Raw genomic sequence first — 18041 nt, forward strand, 5'->3', positions numbered from 1 at the left:
CTTAAGGTCAAATGTAATCTTCTGGGGACATTGCTGGCCTCATAGTTATGCGGTCCTGGGCTCGAATCTGGAGTTAATTGTAGGCTCTACATCACAGGTGTCAAATTCCAGTCCTGCATGTTTTAGATGTTTCCCTGCTCCAATTTACCTGATTCAAATGATCAGCTCATCACCAAGCTGTCCAGGAACCTGATAACGACCATCATCATTTAAATCAGGTATGTTGGAGGAGGAAAGAAAAATCGGCGTGCCCAAGTGCGGTCCTCGAGAGCCTCTATCCAGTTTGTTTTAGATGTCTCCCTCGTCCAACACACCTGATTCAAATGATTAGGATCATTATCAGGCTCCGGCATGGCTTGCTGATGAGGTCACTGTCTGAGTCTGTTCCTCAAACAAGGGCTTCAGACTTTGAACGATGCCCTTCCGTGGGTCTTAGATCTGAGTCACCATTTTACTAACAGGCCTGTATCATAAAGACCTACGAGTTGATAGGGGTCAATATGTTAAAAGACGATCTGCTCAGTAAAAGAGACTGAGACGGGACGAGTTTTATGAATGAATAGAAACTACCTTAGAATCGATGCTGAAGCACACAGTGCCGATGCACAGCCTCTAAAACCATTGTAATGTGGTCTCTTTCTGGTTCTCGACAGCAAACGGGTTGCTGATTTTTGCATTCATTGTGAGTTATGAATAGTTTTTTGTTTTTGATTTTTTTTGGAAAACCCAAAAGGAGAGTCTTGCTTTAATCAATACTGCTGGAGATGAAAGCGTGCATTCACGCTCATATTTTCTCATGAGAGAGAAAAAGATGGACTCTGGCAATGTTTTGGGGTTGTGAAATATTAAGTTTTCACTGCCATTAACATCCATCCATCCATTGTCTAATCCGCTTATCCTCACAAGGGTCGCGTGCGTGCTGGAGCCTCTCCCAGCCAGCAGTAGACGGGGTTCACCCTGAACTGGTTGCCAGCCAATCGCAGGGCACACATGGACAAACAACCAATCACACCTGGCGATAATTTAGAGTGCTCCATTAACCTGCCATGCATGCTTTTGGAATGTAGGAGAAAACACACGCACGCACGCACGCACGCACAGGGAGAGCATGCAAACTCCACACAGGAAGGCCGTAGCCGGAATCGAACCCTGCACCTCTGCACTGTGAGGCGAATGCGCTAACTGGTCGACCACGTGCCACCTATCATTAACCTAAAGAATCAAATTCAGCTCAGATTCAAAGATAAAAGCCTAGTTTAACTTTGAATGATTGAGTTGAAGAAAGTTGTAATTTTGTTCTCTCAGAATTCATGGACCATGAACGAAAACATCAGTGTTGTCCTGGTTGTGCTGTAGGAAGTTGTCTGCCATCCAGGACATCAAATACCCTTTAAAGGAGAGTCAATTGGGCTGTGGTCATCTGGGGAAACGCAAATATAAAGATGAGTGTCATCGTAGTTTTCTGTATTTGAACACATTTAAAAACACATGTTCACAAAGTGCTATGCGAGTCCAATAATGCACAACAAGCACAATTAAGACAACAAAGAAAAAGTAAGACGCACGCGTGGAGTAAATCCCTGAGATGCTAACCGAGCAGAAGTCCCAAAAGGTTCAATTTTTTGGGTAAAAACACGATGCAGTACCAATGCATTTCTGTGGCGGACTACTCTGGAATCAAACATTAAGCTAAATCAGCTCACTTACTAAACGTAGCACTTGGTGGAAACATTGTATTTTATTCTTCTCAACTTGGAAGTAAAAGCTATGCGATCAAAAAGGTAAGAAAAAGGTCAACTGGTTTCCTTTTCGAGAAGATTGACACAATGGAATCGCTTTCTTTTGAGCGACTCGGCTGTTGCCTGCGAGCAGGAAGAGAGAAAAATGAAGACGGGCGTGTTGGTATAGAAACGTAGTGATCGTGTCAGAGATTGAGAGAAGCATATTACAAACCCTGCTGGTGGTCCAGGTGGCAGGGCCATCGCGCCTCATTACAGAATATTATACCGAAAGCGCCCGTGTCGTTCCCGACTGCCACCTGTTCCGAGGAGCATTTACATCAGGGACGGACAGACGAGGAGAAATGAGTGGGAGGTGCGAGAAACGTTTCTGGCCAGAAGCCTCGCACAAATCTTTTCATATTTCACGAATGATTGATGGTCTGCTCCCAATGTAATTATGTTGAACAAACCGCCAGTCAGTGGAGGAATGAGTGGTCGAAAGATGTGCAACGTCGAGCTCTTGATGAAACGCGGTCGATCGTGTGTGAGGAAGATGTTGTTGGCAGAGAACACGAGAAAGCGCAGTCTGAAGCGCAAAGATAAGACAAGTTAAAAGGATGATCAGACACATTTATGTTTTGCTGTGGGTGGACCCCTGGCTTCTTCTTCTGGTTCTTGTGGTTCCATAGGAAGACCTCCTCTGAATGTCCCTGTGGTCTTTCCACCAGCAAAAAGATGTCAAGCTTCTCTTATGAGTTATGAAAATGCATCATTGACAGTGCAGTGTTGAAGGAATACTGCCAACAACTAGTGGCCTCCTGTTCAGTTTAGTGTTGTGTATTTTGGAGTAATATTAAGTAGCGCTACAACTAATATTTTAATGATCGATTGGTCTGTAGATTATTTTGTTAATTAATCAATGACTCGGATTTTTTTTTAAAGTTTTAATTTCCATCCCTTGACTGAAAAAAGGACATTATTTCAAATTGGCATACATGAATTAAGATTACGCTAGTGGATTGGTTTGTAACATGTCAGAACAACTCAAATCGGGGCAGAAAAAATTTAACTTGGCAAAAGTGTTGATTTTTTTTTTTTCAAAGCAAGAGCAAACGTTTGTAAATGTTTTTTTTTAATATACTGTATATATTTTGATTCAACACAAAGACAGTAAGTCCTTACATGGGGTATTACAGAAATCTGAGATGTAATTCAACTGGGTCTTGCAATGAGTAATTAATTATCAAAGATATTATTTATTTGTTTGATCATCAGTTAATCGATTAAATGTTCCAGGTGTAATCTTAAACAATACTACATTTTATGCTAACACCTTTGTCCATGCTCAAATATGTTTACAATGTAGTAGGGCAGCGGCTATCAAATATTTTTAGAATGGATTATTCAGCCGATTATCCCATTGATTTATCGCGTGATCAGATAAACATGGATTTTGAATTATTCATCACCAAAATGTGTATGTGAGGTGCCCGTTTTACTGTTGTGCACTTGGGGCCGCAGTCCTCGCGTTCTCGCAGCAATAATATCGGTGACTTTGAGTGTGTGTGGCTTGAAAAGGTGGGGGCCGGTCTGGTGAATGTCATGGGAATCTGAAAATTAGCGTGCTGAATTGGCTATTGTGAGCCCAGGTTCGCAACTGGCTGTTAACTGGCTAACTGCATCGTGTTGAGTTCCTGAGAATGTCGCAGTTCTTGTATGGATGTGTTCATTACATGTTTAGTTTGTTGGGGGCATCCCAAAGCACAATTACTTCACATTGATTCCTTGTGTTGGCGATATAAATAGTCTTCAGTGTCTGTAGCGGACACATTGCACTTCATCTTTAGTGTGAAATGATCCCAAACATTGGACATGCTGTCTTCTACCTGACAGTGTATTTCGACACGAGGGGTGCGCGGGTGCACAAGGCTAAAGATCCATCTGGAAAACTGATCACTTCAAAGCTGTGAGCCTGAGTTGTTGCTTCACATTTTTTGTACCGTATTTTCACGACCATTCGGCGCACCGTGTTGTTGGGCGCAGTCTCAGTAAGGGGTGCTATTTCTGTATTTGACACATACACAAAGCGCACTGCATTATTGGGCGCAGCCAGGCATGGTAAAACATACGCCATCTTAAACGTACGGCATGCATGCACGCACGCTAAAAACACGTTTTTAAAAAGGCAATGGAAGCAAAACTGAGTTCGGTTGTACTTTATTTCGCCAATTTTACAATGTACTCACGCGACTGGTACCTGCTAGGGGCGTGCCTTTAGCGTCTTCTTACACGCCCACCCTTCACTCATTGGCGACTGGTACCTGCGAGGGGCGTGCCTTTAGCGTCCTCTTACACGCCCACCCTTCACTCATTAGCGACTGGTACCTGCTAGGGACGGGCCTTTAGCGTCCTCTTACACGCCCACTCTTCACTCATTGGCGGACTTCCGCATGCCTGTCGTCACTCACGCCGCCTTTTCTCTATATAAACAGCGTGTCGGGCAGACGTGCTCTCAGTCAGGCTTTGGAACTCGGCGCATACACTAGACGCTCCGCATTATAAGGCGTCCTGTCCATTCTGGAGAAAATTTAAGACTTTTAATGGCGCCTTATAGTCGTGAAAATACGGTAATTGAATTATTCGATGATCCTCTCCGCCCTGCACCGTGTTAACCAAATGTGTTTTGCTAAGTGTAAATGTGTTTCAAATATGTGGGAGTGGTGAAATTATGGATTGAAAAATCGACAGTGGTACATGGGAAAGCGGTTCGAACACTCGTGTGGCAATTATAGTTTTATTACACAATGTGTAGTGGCTTTTTTTTTGTACTTGACAACAACCCCTTAATATATTCAGAAATAAAAACTAAACTAAAACAAAGCATTTTATGATAATCCAATGAACACTAACAAGCACGCTCTAAAAACGAACACAAAAATTACTGAATTCCAAAAATGTCAAATAAAATAAATAAATAATGATACAATAAAAAACATTTATATAGTGCTTGCACACCAGCTGCAGCTCTTTACAGAACATCCATCCATTGTATAACATAAAACATCAACAATAATCCTTTTTGATTGACTTGATTGTCAAATGTAATAACGAAAGATCCAAAACTCGTCTCACCGTTGAGGTATTTACCTGATATTCCTATATTTTCTGAGCCGTCTATTTGAGGGAGGGAGACATTTCTTTTTGTAATATAAATGCATTCATCAATCTAATATACTTTTCTAAATTGCCTAATAAAAGGAGCCGCTATTTGGGAGACATCTGGTTTAAATGGCCAGTCTCAAACTGCTTCATTGCTATTTGTGTGCTCTGCGCTGACATCTGGGTATTGCTATGTACTCATTTGTCACATTTCTCAGCATTTCGGCTGAGTGACATGTCGGTTACAGAGGGAATAGCAATGGGTTTTGCTTGACATCCCATATTAGCATGAAAACTGAATAGTTTGACATGATTAATCCGTAAATTTCAGTAAATGACAACCCGCTTCGTCTGGTGAAAGGCTGTATAAACACAACTCTCCGATAAACAGTAAGTATGTGATGTGCACGTTTTGTCATTCAGTACGGCGTAATAAGTATGGAGGGAATAATAACAATTGTGATAATAGTATGCAAGTGATGAAACATATCCTGGAGCTGTACCACACAAATGGAAACGAGGGACCTTGTTGGGAGACAAATCAACGTTATTACCCGCTGCAGCGCACCGCACTTGATTGACACCAAATGTGGCGCACCTTCCTCAAGGTGGCGCGACGCATTGTCCCGATGCACTCTTGCTTTCTGTTCGATAATGTGTTGAAATATAATTTGCAGTCTTTCCTTCATGTTACTTGGGTCTCTTTCAAATCAATTCAAAGGGATTTATTGGCAAAGCGCCCTTGCCTGATGCAATTTGCGCACTACTCTATTTCTCTCCACTCATTATTGCAACTTGTTTTATAACTTGCGTATTTATTACATCCTCGCTGGCTCCAGGGATCTATTCCAAGTCTGCACCTTTAATGTGCTAATGCCTCTATTCTCCAACTCCCTTCATTTATAAGGAATTATAGGATCTATTTCCATTTAGTGCTGTATATGTAACTTGGCCTGCATGGGATTTACCGCACGTCCAAATGAGTCTGCTTGGAAATGGAAGCGATATATTTGCCATTGTTATCGTACAAATAGTAAAAATGTTATCGTTGAGTCCTTGAATATATCTGTCACAGTCCTGCTAAAGTCACGTCATGGAAAATACAGCATGCGTGAATACAATTATGAGACTTTGAGAAATGTGATGGGTTTTCCAAAGAATTTCAATTATTTTGTACAATAGGCTGTACTGTGTTAAATTCATACATTAATAAAATATGCATTTTTTTTCTAAAATACATTTTATGTAATAAGTGCTGTCAGGGCAGGCTGGAGGGGGTGGGAGGGACTGTCCATCATAGCTTTTAGCTTAGCTAGCATCCTCCTGTTGCCCACCTCCTCGAGAGTGTCTATGGAGCAGCCCAGGACAGAACTGGCCCTCCTGACCAGTCGCTCCACTCTCTTTCTGTCCCGGGCCGAGATACTGCCTGACCAGCAGACAATGCCATAATGGATGGCCGAAGCCACCACTGAGTTTTCGAAAGTCATAAGGAGTGAACCCCAATCGACCTCAGTTTCCTGAGTAGGAAGAGTCGGCTCTGTCCTTTCCTAATCAGGGCGTCCGTGTTAGTAGACCAGTGCAGTTTATTGTTTAGAAGAACACCTAGGTACTTGTAGGAGGTCACCCTCTCTATGTCCATACCCTGGATGTTCATCTGTGCAGGTGAGGACTGTTTCCTGCAGAAATTCACGACCAACTCCTTCGTTTTCCTAGGGTTGATGTGTGTGTGTGATGTTAGTTTCTCAAATATGATTAACCCAATTAATTGTAAATACATTCATAATTATGCTTTGTTTGAAGAAATATGTTTTAAATATGATGCTTTTTTCAAATATTGTGAATAATAATGTAGACATAATTGTATTTCTTAATGAGGCTGTTTTTGCCCTGGTGTTATCAAATATTTATGATTCAATAAAATGATCAAATATCACATCAAAGATCAAAAATGTATATGTTGCTTTCTATTTATAAGTATTGAATATAAAACTTAAAAGAAGGAAAGTAACTTTTATTCACAGTTTTTTTTTGTTCTTTTATGCCGCTCAAGGTCCCCTGATAAATCGTCGCAAGAAAGTCAATGATACAGTTTAGTATAAAATAAAATATACAGTAACTCTAAAATTTGCATTGACAATGAAGTGTCAAATTATAAACACAGATGACTGTTGGAAGTAGACGATGCAGCAAAAAAGCTTTCTTTGAAGAGGTACCCAAATAGCAGTTGCAAGCAGTTGGATTTCAACTCGATGCCAGTCATAGCATTAAGTGCACCTGCGTAATCGAATGAGCTGCATGAAAAATATTGCCTGCTGACACTGCTCCTTTTGTACTGACAATAGTGAAGAGTTTGTTATTGTGGTTGGAGTTTGTACCGGAAGAACTCAAAACTCCTAACAGCAGCAACAGCAGTGGAAGGTGTCATACAGGGGGACTCACCCGGCTAACGTTTTAATAATGAATATCATTTACGGCATTATTTAGTCATGAGTGGGACTAACCACACAATCAATTCACAATGATTTTTTTTAAACTGGAAGGAAAAATGTGATCAACATATGATGAAGTGTGACTGTGTGAGGAATTGCTGCAAGAGCTGATCCCAGCGTCTTCCTTCCTGCCAGACTTCGACCCCAGCCTCGGGATGATGGCCGGAATCACCCCCATTAATCCCTTGATGCCCGCCTTGGGCATGGTGCCCGCGCCCCTGTCGCACGACGTGCCCGTCGTCAAGGAGATTATCCACTGCAAGAGCTGCACTCTCTTCCCCCCCAACCCCAGTAAGTTCCGATTCTTGACGATGATTTGAATGTAACAATGTTCCAAAACACAAACTTTATATTGAACTTGCCAAATACATCACATTTACAAACATTTGACCTTGAAGCATTGCCTTGTGACTGACATGGTGCTTGTGGTTTTTTCGCCTCGGCCTCCAGAGGGCAGTGTGGTACACACATGCAATTAATGCATGTGCAGTAAATGATAGCAAGAGTACAATTACCTGTGATGGTTATTTCCGAAGCCCATCTACGGCTTTTCGCATGATGTGTCAGCTTTATGCCAGCCGACCTTTGTAAAATGAACACGCTACGTTTTTAATATCGCTGGGATCGGGCCGAAACCTTGAACCTCTAAAGTAGTCATTTTTAGGAGACCCCAAAAAGGGCATGTTTGCTCAATCATTCACATTGCATCATCAAAGAAAGTAAGCCGTTCTCAACACTTCAGAGTGCCCAATAATTTGTAAAAAAAAAAAAAAAAAAAAGACCCACATGTGTTTCCAATGAGACGCCAGTGATATACATGTGATTCTTGGTATTGTTGTTAGTTTTACAGTTGTATAGTAAACCTCAACTGGGAGTGTCACAAAGTAGTATAAGTCAGGCTTGTAAAGTGGTATCAGTGTCATGGTATCAGAGCAGGCCTTGTTTGTTCTTTAGTGCACATTTTTACCTTCCAAGTATAAGACTAGATCTAGATCTAGTCAAACTAAAAGGAACTACACACCCTTTAACAATACGTAACAGACAGGAAATCGTTTGTCAAGCTACTCTCAGTTTCATTCTAGTCAGTGTGTGAGTCACCTCTACAAAGTACATTGAAGTGAAAATAATTTGTGAATGTAAATTGAAACCGTTTTTCATCAAGACTGTTGCTGATGTCTGCGATTGGCTGGCAACCGATTCAGGGTCTCCCCCGCCTACTGCCCGAAGACAGCTGGGATAGGCTCCAGCAGCCCCCGCGACCCTAGTGAGGATCAAGCGGTTCGGAAAATGAATGAATGAATGAATGAATGTTGCTGATGTCCTATCAATGGCTAAAGAGGGCTGGCCTGAAGGACAGCACAGAGGCACTCATGCTCAGGAGCAGGCCCTGAGCACCAGAGCCATCGAGGCCCAGATATACCACACCAGACAGGACCCAAGGTGTAGGTTGTGCAAAGAGGCACCTGAGACGATCCAACACATAACTGCAGGGTGTAAGATGCTGGCAGGGAAAGCCTACATGGAACGCCATAACCAGGTGGCTGGCATAGTCTACCGAAACATCTGTGCGGAGTATGGACTGGAAACCCCAAGGTCAAAATGGGAAACACCTCCGAAGGTGGTGGAGAATGACAGAGCGAAGATCCTGTGGGACTTCCAGATCCAGACTGACAAGATGGTAATGGCGAACCAACCAGATATCGTGATCATAGATAAAGGTTAGAGGAAAGCCGTTGTAGTGGATGTAGCGGTCCCAAGTGATGGAAACATCAGAAAGAAGGAATACGAGAAACTCGAGAAATACCAAGGGCTCAGAGAGGAGCTGGAGAGAGCCTGGAAGGTAAAGGTGACAGTCGTGCCTGTGGTGGTCGGAGCACTCGGGGCAGTGACCCCCAAACTAGATGAGTGGTTGCAGTATATACACTGTATAAACGGTATATACTCATAACCAGAAATTTAATGTCAGTTACAATTTTTTTTAATAGTGTATTTTTAAGGGAAAACATTTTTCAAGCAAGTAACGTGCTCTTCCACAAAAACTGCCTGGTTTGAAAAAACATGCTTAACTTTTTTTTTTATATATATATAGTTAATGCAAATGCAGTTTTGTGAAGCCCCAGTACAAAAATATTTTGTGTGGATGTGAAGGACTATTTAGTCATCAAATGCACGAGAAAAAAAGATAATGGGTTGAGTTCCAACTTGAGCAGTTATTCTAAGAGATAAAATGTGTGAGCAGCAGGCTCTTTCAGCATCAAGTCAGCCCATAATGAGGGTTCACAGTCACACACAAAAGCAAGCTTGTAATACTTTTAGGTCACATTTGTTTATTCAGACTACAAGTGTGAAGCGCCATTTATCTCCCCCATTATTTCGAGTCACAACGGTGGCACTGTCACTGGTTAGCACCTTGGCTCCATTTTCAGAAGAAAATTTTGCTCATCGGGGCTTCTGATTGTGGTCTTCAAGGAGATAAAAGCTATTGATAGTGTCACATTTGAGAGATTAGCTCAGTCAACACAAATAGCGGCATCATGGTAAACTGCTTTTGGGAGGTTGCTGTAGTTTGGTGGGGGGAAAAAAGTGACTTATGAAAGTCTTGCTTCGCTTCTTTACAACAGCGATTATGCTCGGATCAGTTAAAAAACTCAAAAAATCTGCTTGTGCCTCAAGCCAGAGTCTTTTTCTGATCTATATGTGGTTTTATTTATGATCTTTGTTTTTTGGGTCCTATTTTCTGTTTTTCCTCCCACCTTGCTATTTTTTTTTCTGCCTCGCCTCACATCTCGCAAGATGTCACGTAAAGCACTTAATCTCCCGGCGAGCCGACGAAGAAGCCGACATCCGTAGAAACAGATGATAGGGTTGGTTTTCGACAAGAAAGCCAAGTTTCTGCTCTCAATTTGACTTTTAAGCCAGCACGGATGGTTTTTATACTTCAAATGATGTATGGTTCATCTTTTACTCTTCATTGTACCAATAATGTGGTAAAAAATAAAAATAAAAAAATTGCATGGTGTGTTTTGCAAGACTGTACAGTAGGAATGCGCATCCATCCAATAAAAGAGAACAATATCGCTTTTTTTGTTGTTGTTTTTGAATGATACAATGCGCTATGATAAATGCGATTGCGACATGGTATTTCGAGACACTAGCCAGTCTGTAAATAAACCTGTACTAGTTAAAGGTAACACCAAATAAACAAGAATGTTGTTTCATTGGAATTTATCTTACAACCAACTCAGCTTTACTGATTCCAAAACATAGACATTAAGTATGAAACATGTCTGTTTTCACATTAAAAACCTGCCGCTGTGATTGTTCCGTATAAAGAACAACTGTATGCACAACCGAAAGCTTTTGCCAAAGGCTTACATGTTCTTTTTCAAAAATATCAGCTGGTGTGCTTGTTGTATGGCAGCAAGACATTTCTCTGCATGCTCTCGATAATATATGAAATAGAATAGCGGGGGTTGCGCCTTTTGAATAAAGACTGATTCGATACATAGCTTGAAACATGGGGTGTGATACGATTCAAAGACGGTCCATTTTAAAATGGAACCATTCGTTTTGGTTAAGTCAAAACCAACTTTCCCTCCTTTGCTACAAGCAGCTCCAGAAGTCACTCCTAACCTGAGAGGCTACCAGGGCGGTCCGCAAATATCACAAAGCGTTAAAGTTAGTTGATCCGGGGTCACCTTGGCAAACTGCGCAGAACCCCCTTTTCTTGTTACAAGCATTTGTGTCAAGGTGAGACCGCAGCTTTTCCTTTCCCCTTGAATATCAATGAGTCCTATTTGCAAATCAGAAGCCTCCTGAAAATGCAAACACCCAACACAAATCAGCAGGAGCAGTATATTGATGATAATAAACTGTTACAGTCTTGTTGTATACGGTTCGTGGCTGGATTGTTGGAGATACGTAGATCTGTGCTTCTATATGCATGCCGCAGCGTCCGGGGGTTAAATTGGATCCTCAGACCTTTTGTTGTAAGCCATTCCCGTTTTCTCATCGCTGCACTCTCAGAGCTCATGATTGAGGGTCGCACCAGAGTCTGAGTTCATCTGGGGACATCCTGCGAGCCAGTGGCAGCTCTTTAACATTTAAACGAGCCGGTCGAGATGTATCTGTCGGAATGTGTCCTGGATTCCTCTTGGAAATCCCGGATGGATTGAACGTCCTACTGAAGATTAAAAAGCGGGAATTCTGAGAGGTTGAATTCAGAGAAGGCCCTCGATGCAAAGGAGTTCGACAGCCGCGCTGTAAATGTTAGATTTGAGGCTGCAATAAGTAACAGCAACACAGATGAAGGCGCCGTGTAATTATATCCTATGTATGTTGTCAAGAGAATTGTATGTGAGCACAAAATGAACTGAGGAAAATAAAATGTGAGCATAAAATAAGCTCAGCAGTTTGCTTTAACTGCAATAGCGGTCGGTCCCTTAATCGTAATATGAAGAATTTTCCACCGTGTTTTGATCTCCTTTTCAAAGATGGGTCTGTTTGCCCAAGCTGCCACGGTTTTCAGGTGTTTCATGTCCATGTAACAGTATTGTGTATGACTTCCACCAGAGGCCCCCCTTTGTCTTAACAACTCACACAGCGTCCCCTCTGACTGACCTTTAGCTGAGCGTTAAAACCTGCATCCCATGCCCCTTCCTCACCGACTCCCTTCGGGGATTCGTTTCCCTCCTCCTTCTCCTCGCTGTGAATAACTTCACCATCAGTGTGCATTACCTCCTTTCGCTTGACATCTCACTGTCCATCTCACCTTTGCCCCGTCGAGCTCAACACATGCAGACCTCTTCAGCTCCTCCATATTGGCCTGATTTGTGCAGTATAAAAGTGCATCAGTAGATTATAGTGGGGCAAAAAAGTACTTAGTCAGCTGTGCAAGTTCTCTCAATGAAAAGGCTGAAAGAGGCCTGTAATTTCTGTCATTGTTATACGTAAACAAAAAGAGATAAAATAAGGGGTAAAAAAAAATTCCAGAAAATCCCATTGTCTGACTTTAAAGAATTTCTGGTGGAAAATAAGTATTTGGTCACATACAAAGAAGAAAGGCTGTTACCAGTATTAAGATTAAGATATCCTTTATTTGTCCCGCAATGGGGAAATAACAATCAGACTTCAGAAAGGAAAACGCTGGGTAGGGAGAGGGAAAAAAAACCACGCTCAAACTATCCTCTTCTGAGGATAAGATAAGAAAAGAAAAGAAAACCTTTATTCGTCTCGCAATGGAGAAATTCCCAATTCACAGCAGCAAAGTTATCAAAGGAAGAAGAAGAACAACAAAATATAGGAGCTGCTGGAAAGGCAGCCACTCTCGCTGCGCCATTTTGAAGTCAAAATAACAAAAATAACACAACACAACACATAGGACACAGACAGTCGTGCAATCTTCGCCACTTTTCTGCATACACTTTGTTGTCTGAAGCAATAATTTAAGTCCAGGATAAAAAAAAGACCCTAGCACATAAATAAGCATATGACAGTTACAACAAGTCACAAGACATAACATGTAATAAGGGGGAGGATGAATGGGAAGGGGGGGTGACCGCGACGCGGCCGTCCTGACCAGCTGCACGGCACACGTGCGCTCTGCAGAAGATTAATGGCATCTGTTTGAACTTGTATTAAAAAAATGCCTGTCCACAACCTCAAACAGTCCTTTTCTAAACTCCACTGTGGCCAAAACCAGTCAAAGGACAGCAGAAACAAAATTGAAAAAAATCGACCTGCACCAGGTTGGGAAGACTGAATCTGCAATAGGTAAGCAGCTTGGTGTGAAGAAATCAACTGTGGGAGCAATAATTAGAAAATGGAAGATATGCAGTACAAGACCACCAATTGATCTGGGGCTCCAAGATCACATCACATGGGATCAAAATGAGCAAAAATCCCCGAACCACATGAGTGAATGGCCTGCAGAGAGCTGCGACCAAAACTAACAAAGGCCACTGTCAAGTCACCCACTACGCCGCCCAGGACTCAAATCCTGCAGTGCCAGACGTGTCCCCCTGTTTAAGCCAGTACATCCCAGAACCTCTCAGTTACACTTGTTGTCACACGAGGTCAATTTTGACGACGAGGTTCATCAGGTAGTGGTCCACAAAAGTCCGTTTGTTATGTGTTTGGGAGATGCAGGGGAAGTCGCCCTGTGGCCATCAATGCTGTCTTCCGTGGCTGGCCGTTAGCATTAGTGCCTCTCAGCGATGGTGAGAGTCCGTCGCCAAGCAAACAACAGAAGAGTTGAGGGGTTGCACTGCAGAGGCGGCTGTATTCACGGCACTCACTCCTGTGCTCATTAAACACTTTACCTTTTACCGCTTCACTGTATCCTCTGTATTTGTTCCTACATAGCTGCGTACACTACACAAACAGACTTCCGTGTTTCAGGTAGCCTACATGCAAACTCCAACCGCATATGGCTCACAAGTATTCAGTGTTATGGGCCGACCGACTCGGAACAGATTCGTTGGTCTACTGCGATGCGTTCGATAATATCTTTGGTCAGATGTGACGAGACTATGAGTACATCATTTGACAGCTTGAAGCTCGTTGTCAATTTAAAATCGGCACACAGCTGTGCCCTAGGGCCAGCTGCTTAGCTTAATGCTAACAAACATTGCAAAATGCCTGGACTAATGTCAATAGGTATTTTTGTGTTTGTGTGTCGGCATGTGCCTTTCAAGTGTGTGGCCTTGTGAGTGACATCAGGAGCTCTGACTCAATTTACCGTTGAGTTGAGTTCAGTGTTAGCATCCCCTCGGTGGTCCTTGCGCGTATTTCTATTTAGCGTTTGACTGTTTGTCCGGATCAGTAGCGGGCTACAAGCATTTTGGCGATTGTCACAGTCCAGCGCAACATTTGTTATAAAACACGGTTTTGACAGCTCAAACTCCAAGTGAAAAAGCCTGGTACACCTGCTTTTGACAGTGGAAAATAAATAATGAGTAAAGATGTACCAAGCTGAGTAGGTACCATACAGTGGAGAAAGTGGCCTGCGACATTTCCGTCCATCCATTTTCTACACCACATTAGTGTTGCGGGTAACCCGAGCCGATCCCAGCTGACATCAGCTGACAAGCGCGTTACACCCTGATTGATGGCCATTCTCCTTCCAGGGCGGCAGCATTCTCGCATCTGGCTTGTGAACGGTTCCACACCAAGTCAGTGATCGCAAATTTATTGAAATGGGAGACACCAGTGTGCTTTGAGAGAGCCAGGCTCCACCATTTATCTTTTTCACAGACAGATTCAACAGCTGGTTTGTTGTATCCGTGCCCTTAAGGGCTGAGCATATGCTTTGGATGCATTTCTCTAAAATGTCAAACATTTTTAGAAAAAAGGACCACTCAACAAAACAAAAGCAAAGCCTTAAAGGCAACCTACTTTTCCAAATATATCCACAACACAATACAATAACTCCTAAGAGTATTTAGTGGGCCATTAGAAACTTGATTGGCAAACTATATAGCTGTACTCAAAATATATAGATGCTTAATAAAGTGCAATAAATACCAAAAGTTGTAAACCATCTACTTTGTTATTTTCATTGATTCACTTAAAAATAGGAATGACATAATAATAATAATAATGCATTTTATTTAAAAGCGCCTTTCATGCCACCCAAGGACACTGTACAAACAATAAGAAAATACAATGTAAAAATTAGTAAACGAGATATTTTATAAAAACAGGACATAAAATCATAAAAACATAGGAAATGGAAGAGCTATGTGTTGTAGGCAATCCTGAACAGGTGTGTTTTTAGACGGGACTTGAAAGTGGAAAGAGGTGTGCAGTTTTGGAGGTCCGGAGGTAGGTTGTTCCAAAGCTTTGGAGCAGCGTGACTGAAGGCTCTGGCTCCCATGGTGCTCAGTCGGGCAGGGGGCACTGACAGGCGGAGGGAGGACGAGGATCTGAGGGAGCGAGAGGGGATATGCACCTGGAGAAGGTCGGATAGGTAAGGAGGGGCCAGGTTGTGGATGGCCATATATGTATATAGAAGCAGTTTGTAATTGATGCGATGTTGAACAGGGAGCCAGTGGAGCTGTTGGAGAACGGGGGTGATGTGCTGCTGGGAAGATGTTTTTGTGATGATGCGAGCAGAGGCGTTTTGAACCAGCTGGATTTTATGGAGGGACTTTTGAGGTAGGCCGAAGAGGAGAGCGTTGCAGTAATCAAGGCGGGATGTGACAAGACTGTGGACAAGAATAGCAGTGGTGCGGGGGGTGAGGGAAGGGCGAAGTCTGGTAATATTGCGGAGGTGGAAATAAGCAGTGCGGGTGATGGTGTTGATATGTGAGTGGAAGGTGAGCATGCTATCCAGGATGACACCCAGACTCTTAACCTGGGGGGAGGGGGACACTAGGGAGCTGTCAATGTTGAAGGAAAAACTGTTTACTTTGGATAAAGTGGATTTGGTGCCAAGAAGGAGGACTTCAGTTTTATTAGCATTTAATTTAAGAAAGTTTGTTGTGAACCATGTTTTGAGTTCGGAGAGGCAAGAGGTGAGGGAGGGGGTGGGAGTATGGAGTTTGGCTTGCAGGAGAGGTAGAGCTGGGTGTCATCAGCAAAGCAGTGAAAGTGGATATTAAATTTGCGGAGGATATGGCCAAGAGGCAGGAGGTAGATGATGAAGAGAAGGGGACCTAGGACAGATCCCTGTGGTACACCTGTGGTGACTGGGGAGGGCTTTGAGGTGAAGGATTTGAGCTGGACAAACTGAGTGCGGCCAGTGAGGTAGGAGTGGAACCAACTGAGGGGAGTGTGGGAGAGACCAATGGAGGAGAGTCTATTGAGGAGGATAGGGTGAGAGATTGTGTCAAAGGCGGCGCTCATGTACAGTAATACAAGGTAATTAATTAGTGGCTAGACTCACTTTGTGTATCTTTGTATCCAGTGTTTCTATTTAGTTTTACTAACAAGAACCACAGCTTGTGAATAACTCCAATCTCATGAAACCCGTCCTCAGCGGCACATGCCAGCTTGATTTATTGGTTTTATAGTACGCAGAGTTTAAAGCACTTTCTTGCGGTGAAAGTACTGTATTTACCAGTTGTCTGGAAGCTGTTTTCGCATCATTTCATGCTACATCAAGTTAAAAGCACTTACTGTTGAAACTTTAACGAATGACAAAAATACTTGAATTCCAGCCTACATTGTTGACCAGTTGTGGTTTAAAATCCAATAAATATTACCGTATTTTCCGGATTATAAATATCCGGAGTATAGGTCACACCAGCCATAAAATGCAAAGACATATCTAAGTCACACTGGAGTATACGTCGCATTTTGGGGGGAAATGTAATTGATAAAATTCAACACCAAGAACATATGTGTCATCTTGAAAGGCAATTTAAAATTAAAATAAAACAACAGGCTGAATAAGTGTGCAATATGCTAATGTTACATGACGCATAAACAACGAACTGAGAGCATGCCTGATATCTTCACTTGACATATTCATGAGTTATTCAGATAACTACAGCATAAAGAAATGCTAATAAGTTTACCAAACCATCAGTGTCACTCCAAATCACCAAATCCAATGAAATCTTCATCCTCGGTGTCAGTTTTAAATTAAACAACTCTGCCAACTCCGTCTGTAGGAGATGTGCCGCTTACTCTTTTAGGTCACTTATATCACTCATCATTGACTTATCAACACAGGCCTAGAGCGCCCTCTTGCGGTTTAATGTGAAAACAGCATGTGAAATGATATAATAATGTGTTAATAATTTAACTCAAGTCGCTCCAGAGTATAAATCGCACTCCCGGCCAAACGATGAAAAGAACTACACTTATAGTCCAGAAAATACGGTAAGTTCAATAAAGTACCTGCTGTCCAATGCTATTCTACTCTTTCAAAACCCTCTTGAAAATCCAAATTATTTTACATATTTGAAGGTTTTTCAGAACCCTAGTGTTGGAATTGATGACAAATTATTTGCTTTGGGCCTCAATCTCACACTTATTTGGTCCGCAACCTTCCAGGAAATTGACTCAGTGTGTATCTTGATGTCTATAAATTAGAACCAAGCAAGTGGGTGAGCTTCACCCTCTCAGTACAGTATTTGAAGCTACAGCTCCTCAAAGGTGTGCTAAGATCACACCAACTGGCAGAGCACCTTCATGTCTCACCCATCGGGTTGGTGCCTTTAAATTACAGACGTCGCACATTTAAAGTCTTTTAAATCCCTTTTGTCTTAGTCCAAAATGATGCAAATGAGGCCCGTCCCGACTGTGACCCAAAGGTTGCTGTTCTTCTTTTAAGTATCCAAGTCAGATTGTCTGGAAGCCCGCAGAGCTTCTCCAACAGCACGACAAGCATCCTTGGCATGCCTTGAATCATCTGATTCTCCCGTCGTCGACTCCTCCAATCATATCAACCGTGGCGGATCTATTGGAGATGAGATCAATCAACACTCGGCGACTTTTTATAAGTGATTGCAGCCAAGCAGAGGGGCTTCATTTTCATGCATGTGATGCTAAACTAGTTGCATTAATCTTACAAATACAATCAAGAAACCATTGCTCTCAAGTCATCCCTATTCATGTGTTCAGCTTTTGATGACGTGTTCCTTCCGGCGTCCCGTGAGAAGTGGATTATTTAGACCGTTTTTTGCTGTCTGCTGTGTCGTTCCCGCTTAGGAAATTTTCCTTT

The 18041-nt window shown here is 42.4% G+C and overlaps 1 protein-coding gene across 5 annotated transcripts in view; it reads left to right on the forward strand.

Annotated features, from left to right (window-relative positions):
• Nucleotides 1-18041, forward strand: part of enox2 (ecto-NOX disulfide-thiol exchanger 2) — a 197542-nt gene that overhangs the window by 135343 nt on the left and 44158 nt on the right. For all 5 annotated transcript variants that reach the window (XM_086133080.1, XM_086133055.1, XM_086133045.1 and 2 more), the window contains one exon: nucleotides 7505-7660. In XM_086133080.1, coding sequence (XP_085989206.1) covers nucleotides 7505-7660 — 156 coding nt within the window. The remainder of the gene's footprint in view (nucleotides 1-7504; nucleotides 7661-18041) is intronic.

The sequence above is a fragment of the Hippocampus guttulatus genome, chromosome 2 (genome assembly GCF_054856545.1).
Source record: "Hippocampus guttulatus isolate MCC_2025c chromosome 2, RoL_Hgut_1.0, whole genome shotgun sequence".
NCBI classification, from domain to species: Eukaryota; Metazoa; Chordata; class Actinopteri; order Syngnathiformes; family Syngnathidae; genus Hippocampus; species Hippocampus guttulatus.